The 18,407-nt window shown below is 39.0% G+C and overlaps 1 protein-coding gene across 2 annotated transcripts; it reads right to left on the bottom strand.

The window, feature by feature from the left end:
* Positions 1-293: 293 nt before the first annotated feature.
* On the bottom strand, positions 294-14,450 carry LOC150077161 (flavin-containing monooxygenase 5-like). Of its 2 annotated transcripts, none has more exons than XM_090386845.1 (3): positions 14,423-14,450; positions 7,490-8,126; positions 294-1,441 (listed from the first exon to the last, which is right to left on the bottom strand). In XM_090386845.1, exons 2-3 carry the CDS (start codon positions 8,114-8,116, stop codon positions 476-478), a joined length of 1,593 nt encoding a protein of 530 aa, XP_090242971.1. In that variant the 5' UTR covers positions 8,117-8,126; positions 14,423-14,450; the 3' UTR covers positions 294-475. The 2 variants fall into 2 exon arrangements, with proteins under 2 accessions (XP_090242971.1, XP_090242970.1); XM_090386844.1 differs by lacking the exon at positions 14,423-14,450 and adding an exon at positions 10,789-10,861.
* Positions 14,451-18,407: the final 3,957 nt, after the last annotated feature.

An 18,407-nucleotide genomic window follows, 5' to 3' on the forward strand; every position in this document is an offset into this window, starting at 1 on the left:
TCTCTCTCTCTCTCTCTCTCTCTCTCTCTCTCAGGGTAACTCTTCTGATGACATAGATTAGAAGACCGTTATGCTCTCCAGGGTTTGCTATCTTCCTAAGGAGAAAGCAAAGCTATAACATCTACTCTATCTCTCTATTATATTCTCTTATTTTTTGATTGGCACAAATAAGTGTAACACAAATAAACTATTCGAATTATATTCCATTAAACCACAACGTTATCAAGTAAATATAATCATTTTATTATATACATACGAGTGTATAAAGTTGTTGTTTTTTTTTAATGAGTGGACATTTACAAGAAGTTCAGATAAATGAAACCATAACGAAATTGAATGAGATATAAGCAAACCTACCAATGTTACTAATATCACAGCTAGTTTTCTTTCTCTTTTAGTCTGAAAGGGAATAATCACGTAATATATCAGCAGAATCGTTTCAAGATCTCCCATTTCATCCCCAAAATGAATCAATCTATTTAAAGCAGTAAAGAAGGAACAGTATGAGCAATCCACCGATCCACGCAATCTTCAAAAGTCCAAATCCTTTCTTCTGTTGGTAAACTACAGGACGCGTCTTTAGAGGAGCCCAAATTCTTTCGGTGCAATTTAAAATCGCTTCACGAGCTCCAGGCCACGAATGTGGTCCACAGAGTCGGTAATACGAAGGCAAACAAGGTCCAGTCAAACAAGCCCAAAATAATTTCGGGTCTGTAAGAGCCAAACTCCAAAGCTTAGGTCTGGCACCGATTATTTCAGCCAGTTCGTCCATAAAAGGAATCCAATCAACTTGGACTGTATGTCTCGGAGATGAGACGTACCTTTCAGCATTTAATTTCGTCTTGGTTTTGATGTCAGCTATCATGGCTTCTTTGGAAGGCAGATGAAGTTTTTGATTCATCAACAGGGCAAACCATCGAGACTGCATTTCAGCAATTGGAAAAATGGCCCCAAGAGGTTGAATTAATCCTATGATGGCCAGTGTCGGATGCTCAAGATCTGGTGGGAAAGCATATTTGTACAATTGGACCCTGTTATCTTTAGACTGTACAACGTCACCGAGGAAAGGAAATGTGATGCGATACCCTGTGGCCAAAATGACAGCGTCCATTTCGGTGACGTGCTTATCTCCTTCAAAAATTATTCCTCTCTCCGAAAAACCTACCACGTCTCCTTTTAGCTCTACTGTTCCAGCGAGGAGTCGGGACGGTAAAGTGTCGTTAATCGTTGGATGCTGACCAAGTACTCTGTGTTTTGGTTTGAGTCTATAGGCTTCGTGATCGAAAAAGTTAGTCAAAGCCTTTTCGAATAGAGTACAGGCGTAGTCATAAGGCAAGGATGTCATAACGATATTATCCCAACGAGAAAATAAATCTAACGGCCTTCCCCTTGGTCCAGTTCTGGCCCATATCCAAGATCCTCTCCTTGTGCTGAGATAGACCTGTTAGGAAAAAAAAAAGTTTAAATTTTATCTCATAAAATGACAATTAAAAATAATGTTTCTTAACATTAGCTATAATAATAGAGTTTCTGTATGAGCGATAATTAATTCGATTAATAAAAACATATAAAATGATAAACTGTCTATTGATTTCCAGCTCTCGTATGTAAAATGTCATTTTAGGAACACCTGAGAACAGTCTCGTACACTCATGTATGAAGAACTCCGTGGGTTCTCTGGACGATTTGTCCGTTTGGTGGATGAAAAATCCGATTTTCCGCCACGAGAGGGGGGGGGGGGATGGAACCTTTCTATCCATCCTGAAACCGACTAACCCAACCAAGAAAAGCCTCATTAAATTCCCTCTCTTCATTAACCGGGATTCGAATGGCGCCTTTTCCACCCGGTGGGAGGAGTACGGTGATTATAACCACTATACACGCACAAACCCTCACGCTCTTTATCTATCCAGTTGACCTTTGAATTTTCTCCAGTTTCCTCAACCACCAACTGCTGGCTAAAGGAAAATTTCCACACACCTGTTCTTCAACTGTCATTCCTGAATTTTAATTTATGTCTCCTCAGGCGATTAATCTGAAAAAGAGAATGAATCCCACCAGCATTGAGCATGCTCAAACCATTCAAAGTCTTATTCACCTCAATCAAATCAGCTCGCAAGTGCCAGTCTCCAGACACTGTAATTTGCAAAACTTAAGCCTCTCTTCATAAGAGCAACCCGTTGTTCCATTCACTAATCTTGTTTGTTTCCCTTCTCTATACTCGTTCCATCAGCTCTACATCCTTACTAAAATGAGGCCTCCAGACTTCTATACAGTACTCAAGGTGTGGTCTGACCATTGCCTTATACAAGGAGGTAATCACCTCCTTATCCCTGCTAGAAAAATGCCTGTATATCATTGACAAGATACCATGAGCTACTCGTGCAGACCGTCTGCACTGTCAGAAAACTTCATATCTAACTCCACAATTATCCCCAGGTCCTTTTCATATCTCTACCACCCTCAGTGTAGTACCACACAGCACAATTGATACGTTACTCTGGGGTTACTGCTTCCCATATGCAGTACTTTACATTTGTCAATTTTAAACTTCAGTTGCCACCTCTCTGTCCATCTGCTCAACCTTTCCAGATCCCGTTGCTCTGGCGTACTGTCATTAGTGTCATTAACAACCCTGCCAACCTTCGTGTCGTCTGCAAACTTAGACATTAAGCCTAATATACCATCATCAATATCATTTATAAATATACAAAACAACAATAGGCCCAACACTGAACCCCGGGGGACTCCACTAATAACATCAGTCCACAAAGAGCAGCGTCAATTGATTACCACTCTTTAGCTTCTCCCACTCAACCATCCCTTTATCCATAGCAGAAATTTGCCTCCAGTGCCACACTGCTCCAATTTGTGCAGCAGTTTTCCATGAGCAACAGTATCAAAAGCCTTTCTAAGATCCAAGTATATAATATCAAAGTTATTCCTTCCATCCAGTTCTTTTCTGGCTGCATCATAGTATCCAATCAAATTGGTCATGCAAGACTTTCCCTTCACAAACCCATGCTGTGTGCCCGAACTGTAACTGAAGTCTTGTCTACATGATCTTGCAGTGCTTTTCTAACCAGTGCCTTTATTATTTTTCCCGGAACAGAAGTTATACTAACAGGTCTGTAAATACTCGTGTCACCCTTAGATCCCCCCCCCTTTGTGAATTGGAGATACATTTGCACATCTCCAGTACGTGAGAACCTCCCCTGAGTCCAAGAAAGCTCTCATAGTTATAGCTAAGGGTTTGCTTACTTCCTTTGCTGCCTCCTTTAATATAACTGGATAGATCCCATCCACCCCTGGTGCCTTTTTTATGTTTATCTTCAACAATTTCTCCTCCACTTTGCTCTCAGTTATTACAAAATCATGTAACTCACTGCCAGAGTTCAATACACCTCTGGCATTCCCCTCCCTGAATAACTCCTAATGTGTAAATGTAGATGCAAAATACTCATTTAGTTTGTTAGCTACCTGAGCAGGATCATCAACAGTTGAACCATCGATATCAAGTGGACAAATCTGATTCATCCTCTTCCTTCTAGAGTTTACATAGGTAAAGAACTCTTTGCTGTTTTTCTTTGCATCTTTTTCCAAAGATATCTAGTAATCTCCCTTAGCCTGCCTAACCTCCTTTGTGACTTGTTACAGACCAGCCTATATCTACCATAGACTTCTGTGTTACCTATTAATTTATATGTATCCCATGCATTTTTATTCTCTGCCACATGTCTTAATCTGACATCCATTTAGGTTCATTTAGCTCATCTGACATCCATTTAGGCCTAAACCTTGAACAATATTTCTTAGTTGGTATGAAAAGCGTAGTAGCTTCCAAGATTAATTCTTTGAATGCTTCCCATTTAGAATTTGTTGTTGATAACATCATCAGTTGGTCCCACTGTATAGAATTTAAAACTGTGCCAGACCACCGTAGTCACCTTTAAGAAAGCGAAAACCCTTCCCTTTACCCGTGATGGTAGTTACCTCTTTGAGTAAATCCCACTTGAGCACACTGTGATCAAGTGGGATTTACCAGTAAATAGACAATCTATTTACTGGCCTACTCTATTTCTCTGTACAGTTGTTCGTTATACTCATCAGAGTCATTAAGGCCTATAACACACTCCTTCTCTCAAATTTGCTTCCCTAGTGCTTGGTCCAGTTAAAGTGGTCCATCTTTGGACCATTTTAAGAAGCTCGATGTCCTTTAGGTGGTGCCAAAATATCCATTTTAGGTGCCCAAACACAATAACCAAGTGTGGTCTTACAATTGCTTTATACAATAAGATCCCAGTTGGTCCATGGGCCTTCCTTGCCGCCTATTTACTGCTCGGAGAACTTCGTATCGTAACTCCCAAATCCATTTCTTCCTCCACTGGTTTTAGTTCAAATATCAACAAGTGTATAAATTACTTTGGGCTTACTGTTCCCCTTGCATTTTGCTGCATCAAGGCAGCAAAATGCAAGGTGATTTGAGTAGGCTTCCTTGAAGTCTATTCAAATCACCTCGAATGTGTGTTGGATGGAACAATCCACGCTTTTCAAGGCTATCGATCATCATTTGAATAATGTGTGTCCATCACATTAGATATTTTCATGCTAGATTTTGCTTGCAGAAGTGGCTGTAGAGATGCTGAAAATATAGTAATTGAGAGTACACCTCCCTGAGGAACACCTGTCGTGGTTGTGACCAGAATATCAAAGGTACTAGTAGGGAAGAAAAGCTATGTTATTTAGTTTGATGGAATTGAATTCTTCAAATTTGTGCTACGTATCTTCAGCGCAAATAATAGAATAGTTTTGATTTCTATTGCACTTTATCCATTCTACAACTTGATCGTGCTGTAAGGTAGTTCTTGTTTTTGTAGAAAGTACTCTTTTATTGTACTCTTGAACATTAACTAATTTCTGTACAGCTGAATTTTTTGAGTTAAAATAATGCTCTGCTTTTTTATATTTTATGTGTGCTGATGAAGTGCCATTTTTCTTCCAGTATCTGTGGTATTTTTTCTTACTTTTAAAGTACGGTTTTAGATGGGATTTGAACCAAGGATTGGAATGAGAAGATAGTCTTCAAAAGTGGATTCCAATTCTGTTTTTAGTTGAATCATCCATTTTATTAAAATAATGGTGAAATCTTGTATAGATATATTTCTTTTTGAAGGAATTTTATTGGTCATATGCATTTGGTGATTTCTGAAGGGGGACGAGAGTCCCTGGAGTAAATTGCTGCTTTCAGCTCTACACTTCTACGGTCAGATTTAAATTTAACATTGGTGCCCAGTTTCTTGAACTGGAAGATCAGAATAAACAAGATCAAGCGCTTTATTTCCTCTGGTAAAAAAGTGATTTTGTTTTTAGCTCCTGGAACTAATATGGAGTCAGACAGAAACTTCATTTTTAAATTATATTTGGGCAGGGGGAGATTAAAGTCGTTCATTACAACTATGTTAGTTTGAGGCTTAGGAACAATAGTGATCAAGGTTATTATTTCACTAATGATGTAATATCCATCGGTCCAGGAGGAATATAAATATTATAAATTTGTAGGTGGAGAAATTCCTTCAAAGCCATAGGTACTACAGTTGTAGGTGTTCATAACTCTCAGATCGATTAATCCTTGATGTCACATATGGTGTGTAATTAAGAATAGAATTTTTGGGTAGTAAAAAAACGTCCTACAAAGGTCGTTCCTGCATCCATGTTTCTTGTATTTTGAATAAATATGTTGAGATGCACATATGTGTCAAAAATATGTTTGCAAACAGATGTATTAAGTGGCAGGTTGAATACGTTGAGTACGATGTGAACCAGGAGAGGTGTTCTCTAGCTATGCAAACAGTTCAGCAGGTAGATGTTCGTTAGAGTTGGTGACTCCAATAGTGTCATAATATAGTATAACGAGTAGATCATTTGGCCAAATATCAGGATTTAGATGCTGCATGTTACGTTTCTTTAGTTGAAATCTGAAGGATGCAAATGTGGGATGTTTGATTTTTATATCGAAAGCTCTAGCTAGTATTTCTATCTCGAAAACTAGCTGATCCATCTGCTGTAGGTAATATTGAGATCCAGACTGATAACAAAATATATTATTATTATTATACCTCGAACTATTTAGATTTAGACACAAGAATGCGTATTTGGTGTTCATATTATGGGTTGTTTCTGTGAGGAAACTTGGGGTATTTGTAAGCGATCCTCTATGGGTCGTACCTTTAGGATTGAGATCAGAGGGATCATTTTGACAATGCGTGTGCAACCGTCAGGGTTCCATTCATCGTGGTGGGATTCAGTTATATGCTTGGACAAGCAGCACGTTGAGAAGAAGCTAGATTTTGAAGATCTCGTAGGTGTTTTCGCATTTTTTATGGAACAAATTGTTCATCTAGACTGAGAGCTAGAACTGCAACAATCTGTGTACACGAGGAGGTTGAGATAACGGAGGACTCTCAACCGCTGCCTTTAGATCAAGGAGCATGCGACAGAACTTACACTTCCATCCTTCTATCCAAAACAGATGCGTTTAATATGATCATTTTCTTCAGCATTTGTTCCAGGGTAGTAAGTGGGCGGGGGGGGAGAATTGCCGTCCGTTTGGGTGGAGGCATCGTTAGCTAACTTCACTGAATAATGTTTTAGGATTTAGGATATATAAAGGGTTAAGAGACTAGCAAATTGACAGAAGGAGATAACGGATGGTCGGAATTGGGATGGATATTAGCATCTGTTAGAGTGTGTTTAAAATTTAGTTCATATTGACTAGGAGACTACAAACTTGAACTTGCATTGAACTCTATTACATGAAGAGAATCTCGAATTATTTTTTAGATACACAATGATTTAAAGAATTTCTTTTTTATCAGAGAACACCCATCATAAAAAATCTTACTACATATTCTAAATAATCCAATTAACCCAGTAAGTCGAGCGAAACAGCTTCCTTATGGGACATGTTGAACAGTTAAAAATGGCTTTGAATACAAGCAAACAGGATATAACTAACAAGCAGGTCAGTATGTCTAGTGCAACAAGACGACTGTCCAGTCGTAGGTGTGGATAACTAACTACGTCTAACGTAAGGTGTGGGTTATAACTTAAGGGCTGCATGACTCTATCCAAAGCAGGAACAGAGTCAAGTCTCATTACTGGTGTCTACATTATACACTGCAGTAATTCTGGATATAACCGTGCAGGAAAAAACATTGCAACACAAAGGAAAACACCTTAGGAAATGTCTGAACTTCCTTTTGAAATAAGTTTTCGTCTTGCTAATTGAGACTAATTTAGTCTCAACTAGTTCCAGTTGAAAAGACGTCAAATCCTTGGTTTTATTGAATAGAGCCTGACCTTTCCAAACGTATAAAATGACATACCCGTTGTCCTTCAATGAAGGTCAATTTATTAAAAAAGTATTCACTCAAAAAGAAAAAATGAAAATTAAATCAGACTTCTTGATACAAAGCAGAAAATTACTCACCTTTTCACAAACATAACTGAACTCCACTACCGCATCTACAGAAGAGTTTCCAATACCGATCACCGCTACACGTTTTCCTGCATAACCGTCAGCATTTTTACAGCTGTGAGTGTGGAACACTTTCCCCTTATACTCATCGATGCCAGGAAACTTTGGAATATTTGGATAAACGTGATGTCCAACGCACACCATCACCCCATCAAAGGTTTCTTCGCTAATTTGACCATCCTTGGTGTCCTTGGTGGTCACCACCCATCTGCCTGTAGACTTGTAATTATCCGCTGGAACCACTTTTACCACATCCTGGTTATATTTAATGTGTCGAAATAGATCAAACTTGGTGGCGTACAATCGGAAATATTCGATTATCTTGGTGTTGTGCATGAAGTTTGGGAACTCTCTGGGAGGGGGGAAATCTGTAAAAGCACTTTTCTCTTTGCTTGTATTTATGATGGTCGATCTCATAACCGAAGGAATTCCATCGACGTCTTGATCTCGGTATCGCCAGAGTCCACCCCAGTCGTTGGTTCGCTCATAACACACGACATCCAGTCCTTCCTCTTTACAAGATTTCATGGCTGTAAGCCCACTCGAACCTGCTCCAATTATGGCTATTCTTTTGGCCATGATAACGCCGCTTATGGGAGAAAAAGCAAATTCGAAATTAGACAGATTCTATTTATTCCAGTGTCAATTTTATATTTATTCTATTTAAATAACAGAGATATGTTTTATACATTTTATCAGTGGCTAAAAATTATAATTTAAATTATATAAAAATAATTAAACACGGAATTACAGCATATGGATAAATTCTGTTATTTGCATGACATTGGGAAAAATCCATACCATTAGATCCAATATTAGATTTTAATCTCTAAATTCGCAAATCATCTGCCGATTATGGAATGTAAGATTCATTCAAATGCATGAACAGTTTAGATACTAGTTAAAATAAAGACTCAGGGTGTTGAGATACCGACCCCATCTTTGACTAGGTGGGACACATCCATAGAATAGAATTCGATGGCCACTGGTGAGACCAATGTGAGGAGCTTTCCTTCATCTAATTATCCGACTGTGACCACCTTTGATCGCTTTTGAAGCCAAACTTTGTCTGCAGTACTTTCTTGTTGCAGTACTTTCTTATTCTACTGCTACAGCTGAGGCTGGATGTCAAGGGATATATGAGGTTTCGCGTTGTCATGGGACAACGCTATGCCACTAAGCTGCCTGATCGCTTTGATTTTATGCCTCTCATTACTAATCTGTTCCATTATTTCACAATAGCGATTTAAACTGATGTGATGCCATGGGGCAAACTGTCAGCTGTGGTTCTTGTAGATCAAAAATTGAATGCCACATTTCTTTTCTTGAGCTACGAGCTTTTTTTGGTGGTGGGAAAGACATAGTTCGATTTCTTTCATTACCGATTCATGAGTTAGATCTTCGGGTAGCACCCGGATTCATTCATTGAAACAGAACACATACCCAAACATCACACGCCTTCCAAGAGGAAGTCGATCTCACAGTATGGTGTTGAAACTGTCGAATTTATGTAGAACTTGCGGACAGTTTCCTGCATGGTAACAATGATTGGCCTAGCACAGTTGTTACAATCATCATCCTTCCACACATGTGGAAAACTACTGGGTTCAAATCCTGTTATGACGGGAACTTTTATCGGTTTTCTCACAAGATGGCAAAGTTAGTCCGTCTCAGGATTGGGTTGCATAGTTTTATCAATCGAAAACTCGGTGTTTCTTGTCCAGAAAGCATGTGTAAGATATAAAATCTTACACTGGTATAGCGAAAGGTGAGGTGAAACATTACAAATCACAAATGTTGTTAAAGATAGTGGGTCACACGCTAGGCGATTAAATTAAGAGAAGTTTAAATTTAATGTAGGGACAGGTATAACGTGAGAGTTAAAAGTATCAACGGCCATCAAAACGAAAGAACAAGCAAGGATAGCGGGACTAAGCAGTGGGGTCATTTTGTAGAAAGACAGGAGAAGGGTTGCTCGGGAGCAATCAATAGATCGGGTGACCGGATTAGTCGCAGCGCCTCTTCTAATCAGCGACACCATAAGTTCCGAACAGGAAGTAAGGGTACGTCAGGTGTTCGAATTTACATACGTCTACTCGTCGGTGATGGGGACCTTCATATACGCTATTAACAAAGGGGAGGGTGGGAATAAGTGCAAGTGTAAGTGGCCAACATCAAAAAAGGATGCGGAGAGAAGAAGTGGAAATTAAGTGGCCGGTAAACATCAAAATAAATAAATAATATTAAATAATAGTAAATAATATTAATGGGTCAATGCAGTTGCAGAGCAATCATGCATTACACCCATAATGTCTATAAAATATTAAAGATAATAGAAAATAATAGAAAAAGTAAATCAATCAAATAATACATTCAGGGATTTAAGAAAACGCAAAAAAAAAAAAGAAAGAAAAAGTTATCGCTTTTTACCCGCAATCCAGATGACTTCAACAGGGGCCAACCACCCAGACTGAAGGCAAAAAACGACAAGAAGTTCTCTGTTTCTGTAATGATCAATATATGTTAAGTAATTTAAATCTAAACCAAATATAAACCAATATAGGCCGAATATAAAGACGCCTCATAGCCTTAGTTGTTTTGGCTCTTAGAATAATCCGAAAATTCATCCACCTGGCCAACAGTTGTTTAATCAATGGTGTTTTGATTAAGATGTAACGGGTCTTGAATAAAGTGCCATCCGTTTGGGAACTTCTTACATCGTTGGAAACTGAGTCACTCTTCAAACACGCCATCCTGGAGATGACTTCCATGCGGTGATGAAAATTCATTTATTGTTCTCTCTCTGCGCAAAAAAAATATCACTTTATGTTGGGATCATTCAGATGACTATATTGTTCAAACGGACAAACTACACGTTGTATCCTTGCTTTCTGTCTCTGACACTTCCACTTACTGGTCCTAGATGTATCGTTATTTGTACGTGTTATTTACAACCTATCTGACACGGACACAACAAAGAACCTCCATCTTCCACCATCGCTAATGGCTGATATATCGGAGTTATTAACGAAACAATAATATTAATTATCATACTCCGGGTGGGGATATACCGAGTGGGGATATACCGAGTTCAGAAAACACCTAACAGTTGTTACATAGTCATTAATAAAACCCCTCTGTCTTTCTCTCCCATATTAATTTTACATTGAACAAATAAACAACTTAAAATACAAAACGCCTTTTGAGCAGTCCTTAAATGGTAAAATGGAAGTTGATAAAATAGCAATTACCTACGTCTAAGAAGGAAGGTGAACTGTTCTGTGGGTCTCGAGGAATGTTCTGAGAGTACGTCTAACTAACTCCCTGTTGCTATGGCATTTAGCTGGTCTCTCTAAAAGCGCATTCCGGATAACGAAAGCAGGTTGTTAGCCCCTGAAGGTTGCGCAACGGTCTGTATCCGCTAAACGTAATAACATTGAAAAATAAACAAACACGTACGCTAAGTTCTCTTTCCCCATTTATGCAAGTCTTTTTCTGTGCGTGCGTGAGACTAAATATCGTTACCGAACTGGTTAGTAATCATTTCAAGGTCACGTAGCTTAGAATTATGCGACCATACCCGTTTTTCTAGTGTCCTGTAAGACTGCAACTCTGAAAGGTCACGCTGATGCAAGACATTTCGTTCCCTCGTTCTAGGAGTGAGGCTGTTATGATTTTAAGTGATGCCACTTGTGCTTCTGGGCACCGCGCACTACCAATACTGTTAATCGTCAGTTAGTCCAGGACTAACAACTCGAAAAGCCACGCTAAATAGAAAGCCTCAGGAATCCAAATTAAACACTGACAAACAATTATTCTTCAACTATTTTTGTCAACTCATTGGTGATGAGTAATTCTCGGGATAAATAAGTTCAACGTCCTTAACGTTCATGATTTCAAATCACACAGTTTTTTTTCCCTTGATTTAATATTATTTTATTTCCACATCAGTTTTAATCGGTGAATCGCTTCTGATTGTTAAATCTTCAGATATAAACCACCCTACTAACATATTCGCGCATCTTCTATTGTAGTGAACTCTGCAGATCGCATCCATGAAAAGTCAAAAAGGTACCAGAAGAATATTCAATCACATCGTGGGTTATTAAGTGATTCGCAGACAACAATTTTCAAACGTTCTTCCTTCACCATTTGTCATTCTGCTGTGCCAAAATGTTGATTTTGGCACTGACTTAAAAATTAATTAATTATAATGCAAGCCTAAATCTTTAATTGACTATAGCTGGCTGTTTGTCTGATGTCTTCAATAATCTTTTATCTTTAACAAGCGCACTATTTCTAGAATTAATATCGTTTAATAAAGGTCTCGCTGAATTGACTCATTGAGGTATTGATATCTTATCTCATAAGATGAGATATTTATAATTGTCATTCCTCGATTTTACAGAAATAACCTTTGATGCCACCTTTTCAAGATTTCCTTTTAAGCATCTACTTACTGTCCTGAAAACTCAGATGGCGTTAAGAATCTTATTATCTAAACAAAGTATTTCTATTGCCGCTCCCTCTAAACTTCAATTTTAATGAAAATTCCTAATTTTTTCCAACTTAGGAAATCCCAGCATACCTGCAAAGAGATATCACTCTTATCTCTTGGGTGTTTAGAAGTAGCACCTTACCTACAGCAACATTGAAGCAATATCTTCAATTTATCTTCAACTTCATCTTTATCTTATCTTCAACTTAAACAATATCTTCAAATGCACTTTACCTTTAGCGACATCCTCCTTTGTTTCAACTTTAGATTTTGCACCTTGATTTTAAGTGATTGTTCTTTTCTTTGTCTTTCTTCTTCCTTTTATCATATGAACACTATCGCCTTTACTGCATCGACTAGCAAGAGGAGGGCTCTTTAGACAGAAGGGGTTCTTAACAGCCACCTGAGCCGTTTTAGATGCATGTGATCAGAATACTTTGCCGCCTTATTTCATTTCTTTCGTGCTCTAGCAATTCCCCAGTTATTTCCGCTAACTTTTGATCTTTTAAAAATACGAGCCTAAAGTTCCTTCAAGTTTCCTCTCGTCCGATACGTTAGCCTTAGCATTAGTTGAGGCATATAATGCAAGAAAGCAAGCTTAGCATCGGCCAAAAAATAAATAAATAAAACCCTTCCCATTTCACCCATATGTTTGTCTAGTCCAGCCTTAAATTTATTTAATCTATCAACTTCTACAACAAGAAATGGAAGTTTGTTCCAACAATCAACTACTCGCTGGCTAAAGGCAAACTTCCGCACATCTGTTCTACAACTGTCTTTCCTCAATTTCAATCCATGCCCACTTAGGTTCTTAATCTGAGAAAGCAGAAGTATCACATCTGCATTGCGCCTGCCGAAACCATTCAAGGCCATGTACACCTCAACCAGATCACTTCGCAGGTGCCTAGTCTCCAGATGCTGCAACTTGCAGAACATAAGCCTCTCTTGGTAACAGCACCCCTTTGTTCCAATCTTGTTGCCCTTCTCCATACACGTTCTAGCAATTCTACATCCTTCCTGAAATGAGGCCTCTAGACCTCTACCCAGTACTCAAGGTGGGGCCTGACCATTGCTTTATTTAAAGGGACAATCACCTCCTTGTCCCTGCTAGCAAAATTCCTATATATCATTGACAAAACTCGATGGTCTGCTGTGGCAGTCTGTCTGCACTGTTCAGAGAACTTTATATCTAACTGCACAATTATCCTCAGGTCTTTTTCATTCTCCACCTCCTTGAGTGTAGTACCACACACACAGTTGGTATGTTTCTCTTGGGTTACTGCTACTCATATGCAGTACTTTGCATTTGTCAATGTTAAACTTCAGTTGCCACTTCTCAGCCCATCTGCCTAACTTTTCTAGGTCCTGTTGCAGTAGCACACTGCCATTACTGTCATTAACAACCCTACCGACCATTGTATCATCTGCAAACATAGACTTCATCTAAATCCCCTGATATATCTTCATCGATATAATTGATAAATACACAAAACAACAATGGGCCCAGCACCGAACCCTCGGGGGCTCCGCTAATAACATTGGTTCATGTAGATCAGTGTCCATTTATTACCTCTCTCTCTCTCTCTCTCTCTCTCTCTCTCTCTCTCTCTCTCTCTCCTGTCTCCCACTCAGCCATCACTTTATCCATTGCATTAACTTGCCCTTAATGCCATATCGCTTCAATTTGTAGAGCACTCTTCCATGTGCAACAGTCAGTATCAAAGCTTTCCTGAAATCCAAGTATATGATATCAAAATTATTTTTTGCATCCAGTTCCTTTGTGACCACATCATAGTATCCAATCAAATTGGTCAGACAAATCTTCCCCTTATCAAACTCATGCTCTGTCTGAACTATTACTGCAGTCTTGTATAGGTGATCCTGAATCACCTCTTTAACCAGTGACTCCATTATTTCTCCCCAAACAGAAGTTATATCTGCAATAGGCTTCTGTGTCGCCTGATAATTTATATGCATCCCAAGCATTTTTCTTCTCTGCCACGAGTCTCATTAGTTCATTCGACAACCATTTAGGCCTAAACCTTGAACAATATTCTTGGAACAATGTTCCACGATGACTTCCAGCAGCTCTTGAAACCCCTAGCAACTTGCTCTCTAGGCTGCTGCTCATTCCAATAGAAGCAGAGGCAAAAGAATCACTTTTGCCTCTGCCCGTGGCTACTGTTAATATTTTAGTCTGTGAATCGTCTTTTCCACCCGGTGTGGGGAGGATAATGGTCCTATCAATTGCGTTACCCACGAAGGCCTCTGTCTATTACCATCCGCATAATAGAGTTAGTAACGTACGTATACAATAAAGCTAAACTTTCGGTCTCTTATTACTTTATAAATTAATGCATTCCTATAAAATGAAGCTTTGTGCTTACCTTGCAGGAAGGCAGGAAAATAACTCGTCTCTATTCGGAGTGTATTTGAGTGCTCTGTTGCCACCGATGCGTACTAAGAGCTAACGATTTCCTTATTAAATAGACAGAACACAAATTATAAGTTTGATTATGATTTTGTTGAAAGTGACCTTCTAACCAGAAACCAGTTTGCGACAAATAACAAGTGGCTCTCTTTTTCCTGTTTTTTGGTCATAAAATGACTTATTCTAGGGGAAGTTGGAGCAGTTATTATAGCTAGATTTATTTTGACAAAGGCACAATGATTATTTTTATTATTCTATCGTGAATGAGTGGATATGTCAAGGGCAAACAGTTTTGTACAACTACTCTAAGTTTCAAAATATAATCGGTTACTTTCATCTTTATTACTGGTGATGTTTGATTTAGATCAAACTTTTACATCAACTTTTAAGAAACTTGAGTGTATGCAGTTCTCCAAGCAGTGTATGCAGGTGACAAGGAGGACCCATACTGTATTATCGATGATGTATTGCACATTTGTTCGTAGTGAAGGAAGGTTAAGTCTTACTGTACATGGCAATTATAAGATTTCACGCAGTATTGTGTCCAGGTAGTAGACATCGCCTAAAAAAACAATCGAGCTTCTTGGAAAGGTTTCAATTTTAAGTGGATGGATCTGATTGAATTCTATACCATTCTGAGATGAAAAAATTGAATCATTTAATTATTCAAGTACATATTTCGATACTACTACATGCAAATAAGGTCCGAATTGGGCTCAGTGAAGATAGCTCATTGGTTATAATCACCGTTCTTCTCCCACACCGGGTAGAAAAGCCGAGGGTTCGAATCCCGTCAATGAATCGAGAAATTTTTATGGGATTTCTCCACAGCATGACTGAGTTAGACGGTCTCAATTTACCGACACAATGTACTGATGCTTCATCAGCAAAATGTGCCTTAGCTGCTTTGGAGCTTAACCCACATGGTTTTAGGAAGTTGAAAAAAACTGAAGTTTGTTTGAATGGTATCATTATACATCTCATGTTATGAAATCCCAATCGAGCTGCCTGCCGTTTACAATTCGAATACGTTTTCCAAAAATTCCCAAAGAGAACTCTTGAGCATTTAGGATTTCCCACGTGTGTGGTTATCCTTTGCCCGAGGACATTGATCAGTTTGAAGTTTAATCAGTTTGCATTGTTCTATTGCAAAGATAAGATGTGGTTTGTATACAGTACAATACAGTAATTTTACTTTCCACGAAGGACAGCAAACAGAAAGCTTTAAGTGTTGAAGATAAAATGGAATCTATCAGAGAAATATAAAATGGGAATAAATGTATTGCGCTTTTGAATTTAACTTATCGAGTTCGACAATTCACAAAATTTGGAATTCAAAACAAAAAATCGTGAACAATTTAGAATAGAATAGAATAGAATCTTTAATTGCAGCAATGATAGACATACAATTAGTCCCGTCACGGCGTGGTGGTGCCAGGGGTTAACAAAACATATTTACAAAAGAGATACACATGAGAAAAAAAGATAACTCAGATAAAAAGATAAATCAGATAACAAAGCACAGTTTTACATTTTCAGTTCGACGAGGATACCCTTCCTGTATTTTTTATTATTGACCACTTCTTGGAGGTCCCCGTCGATGGCTTGCAGTGAGGGCAGCATTTGCTTTGGCAGGAATCTGTCGGTTAGTACTAGCCGGTTACGGTTTGCTAGCAGCTGTGTTGAAGACCGGAGATAGGGGGAGGAATGCGCCAAGAGCAGTGATCCCAGAAGTTCGGCTCTGTAATTTTACCGGTGGCCATCTTGATGGTGAACAGCAGCCTTCTTTCTCCGATGTAGGACCGGAGCCTGCGTAGTTGAAGAGCTTCTGCTAACTGCGTTGATCTGAGAGCTGGGGGAAGGTGGAGTTTGCTGTTGGCCCATTTTAGAAGCCAGAATTCGGCAGAGAATATTCTTTTGATGTTGGATTCGGCGGCCGAGGCCCATATCTATGAAGCATACAGTATTGTCGGGTAAAGGATTGATACGATGTATCTTTTTACCAGTTGTGGGTCGGTGGTGTGGAGCAGCTGTTGTTTGGCGACCCAGCGTAGTGAGTTCAGCCTCGACTGTATGAGGTTTATGTGATCGTTGAAAGATAGTTTGGAGTCGAAGACGACCCCCAGATCTTTGTGTGTTTGAACACTTGGAACTGAGGAGCCGTTAAGCACAGGCTCCAACGTTGTTGGGCTGCCCTTTAGAGAGTAAGTTATTTGTGCTGATTTTAGGGGGTTGATTTGGAGGTTGAAGGTATTGAGGTAGTCAGCCATGCCCTGCAGTTTGCTAGTGATTTGCTGAGTGGTTTCGGCTGCCGAGTTGGATGGCGATATTTTAGTAAGGAGCTTGACATCGTCAGCATATGTGATCCAATTGCACTTATTGGTCACAAATGGCACCATGATTGCTGAGAAGAGAATGCCAGACAGGACCCCCCCTTGAGGTACACCGGCAGTTATGTGGCGCGTGAAGGTCTTTGTTCCGATCTTTAGAACAAGGGTCCTCTTCGATAGGAGAGATTCTAGGAACCAGAGAACATCGCCGCGAAAATTGAAGTAGTTTTCTAAGAGACGTAGGAGATTAGGTATATAGATGGCATCAAAAGCGGAATGGATGTCAAGATATATAACTGACAATTCCTGTCTTTGTTCGAAGGCATCTAAGATGTGCAGAGTGGTTGTTACAAGGTTAGTTATAGTTGACCTTCCTGATATCCCATAGTGTATTTGCTGAGGACTGTCACGGAGAATTTGATGGGTGACAGACGGTAGCAATGCTTTCTCCAGAATTTTTAGCAATACAGAGGCGCAAGCAATGAATTTTGAAAAGAATTGTAGCAAAATGAAACCACATGCCTTATACCGAAAATTCTGATGTCGATGAAGCTCTTTTAAATTACTATGAAGAGTAAAGGATTGAAAGGATTACAGATAAAAGGTCCCCTTTAGTTATTAAACCCAAACTTTTTGCAAATTATTTGGAACAGAACTTTGTGTGTTCCACTGTTTGGATCGATATTGATTTAAGTTGTGTCACAACGCATCTTTTGGAAAAGCTAATGGTTGAGGCAAAAGACTTGAATAATTTTAGGATCATGAATTATGGAGACATGATCGAAAATTTTACTTCTTTTGAACAATTTGATGACATATAAAGCGGATGAAAGCAAATGTAAAAAACATGAAAACTTGTGTGTTTCTTACAGAAGAAGAATTTTGCACTCAGTAGAAGAAGGGGTTATAAGAAATGTCAAATTTTATTTTTGAAAATTGATTTTACTTAAAATGATTGCTTGATAAGCGCTTTATTCCAAAGATATACTTCGGACACGCAGTGATCTCTCTCTTAAAACGCAGAACATGCTCACATCATTCCTGGATATCTAAAGACAGGGTAGGGTTCAAATATGACTTGTGGACCACACATGTTTGCGTCTGGACAGCCGGTCGTTCATGAAACTGTCAATCGCTGATTATTTGCTCTTCTGGAAATCCATCCTTGGTTTGGAAAATTTGGCACATGAGTCTTCTGAAGGCGACACATCGTAGGAGGCATGGGCTGCCTTTTTTTCCCTTGAAGACCTTTGTCAGGAGATCATTCCACTATGGCTTTAAGTGGGAACTAAGGGTGCATATTTTGGACATTGCAGACCTTGCAATGAATTCCATCCACCTCGAAAGCTGTATGCAGTCTCATTGATGTTCAGCTCCCCAAGTATGTTCCATGGGTAAAGTTGGTAAAGGGTAGTAACTTTTTTAATGCTTTTTTTTATTTATTATACATCCTCCTGACAATGTTTGCAGCTTGTGTACTGGTGTAGGTTCATACTTAGGTGCCTGTAGTGATGTTATGGCGATATTATGGATCGTGATCGGAAGGGAGGAAATTATCGGTTATGGCCATGGTTTCTTTTACCTAGCAGTTTAAGAAGATAGCTATAGGGT

The sequence above is a fragment of the Mastigoproctus giganteus genome, chromosome 12 (genome assembly GCF_048544385.1).
Source record: "Mastigoproctus giganteus isolate SK-2022 chromosome 12, ASM4854438v1, whole genome shotgun sequence".
In the NCBI taxonomy this organism is placed as follows: Eukaryota; Metazoa; Arthropoda; class Arachnida; order Uropygi; family Thelyphonidae; genus Mastigoproctus; species Mastigoproctus giganteus.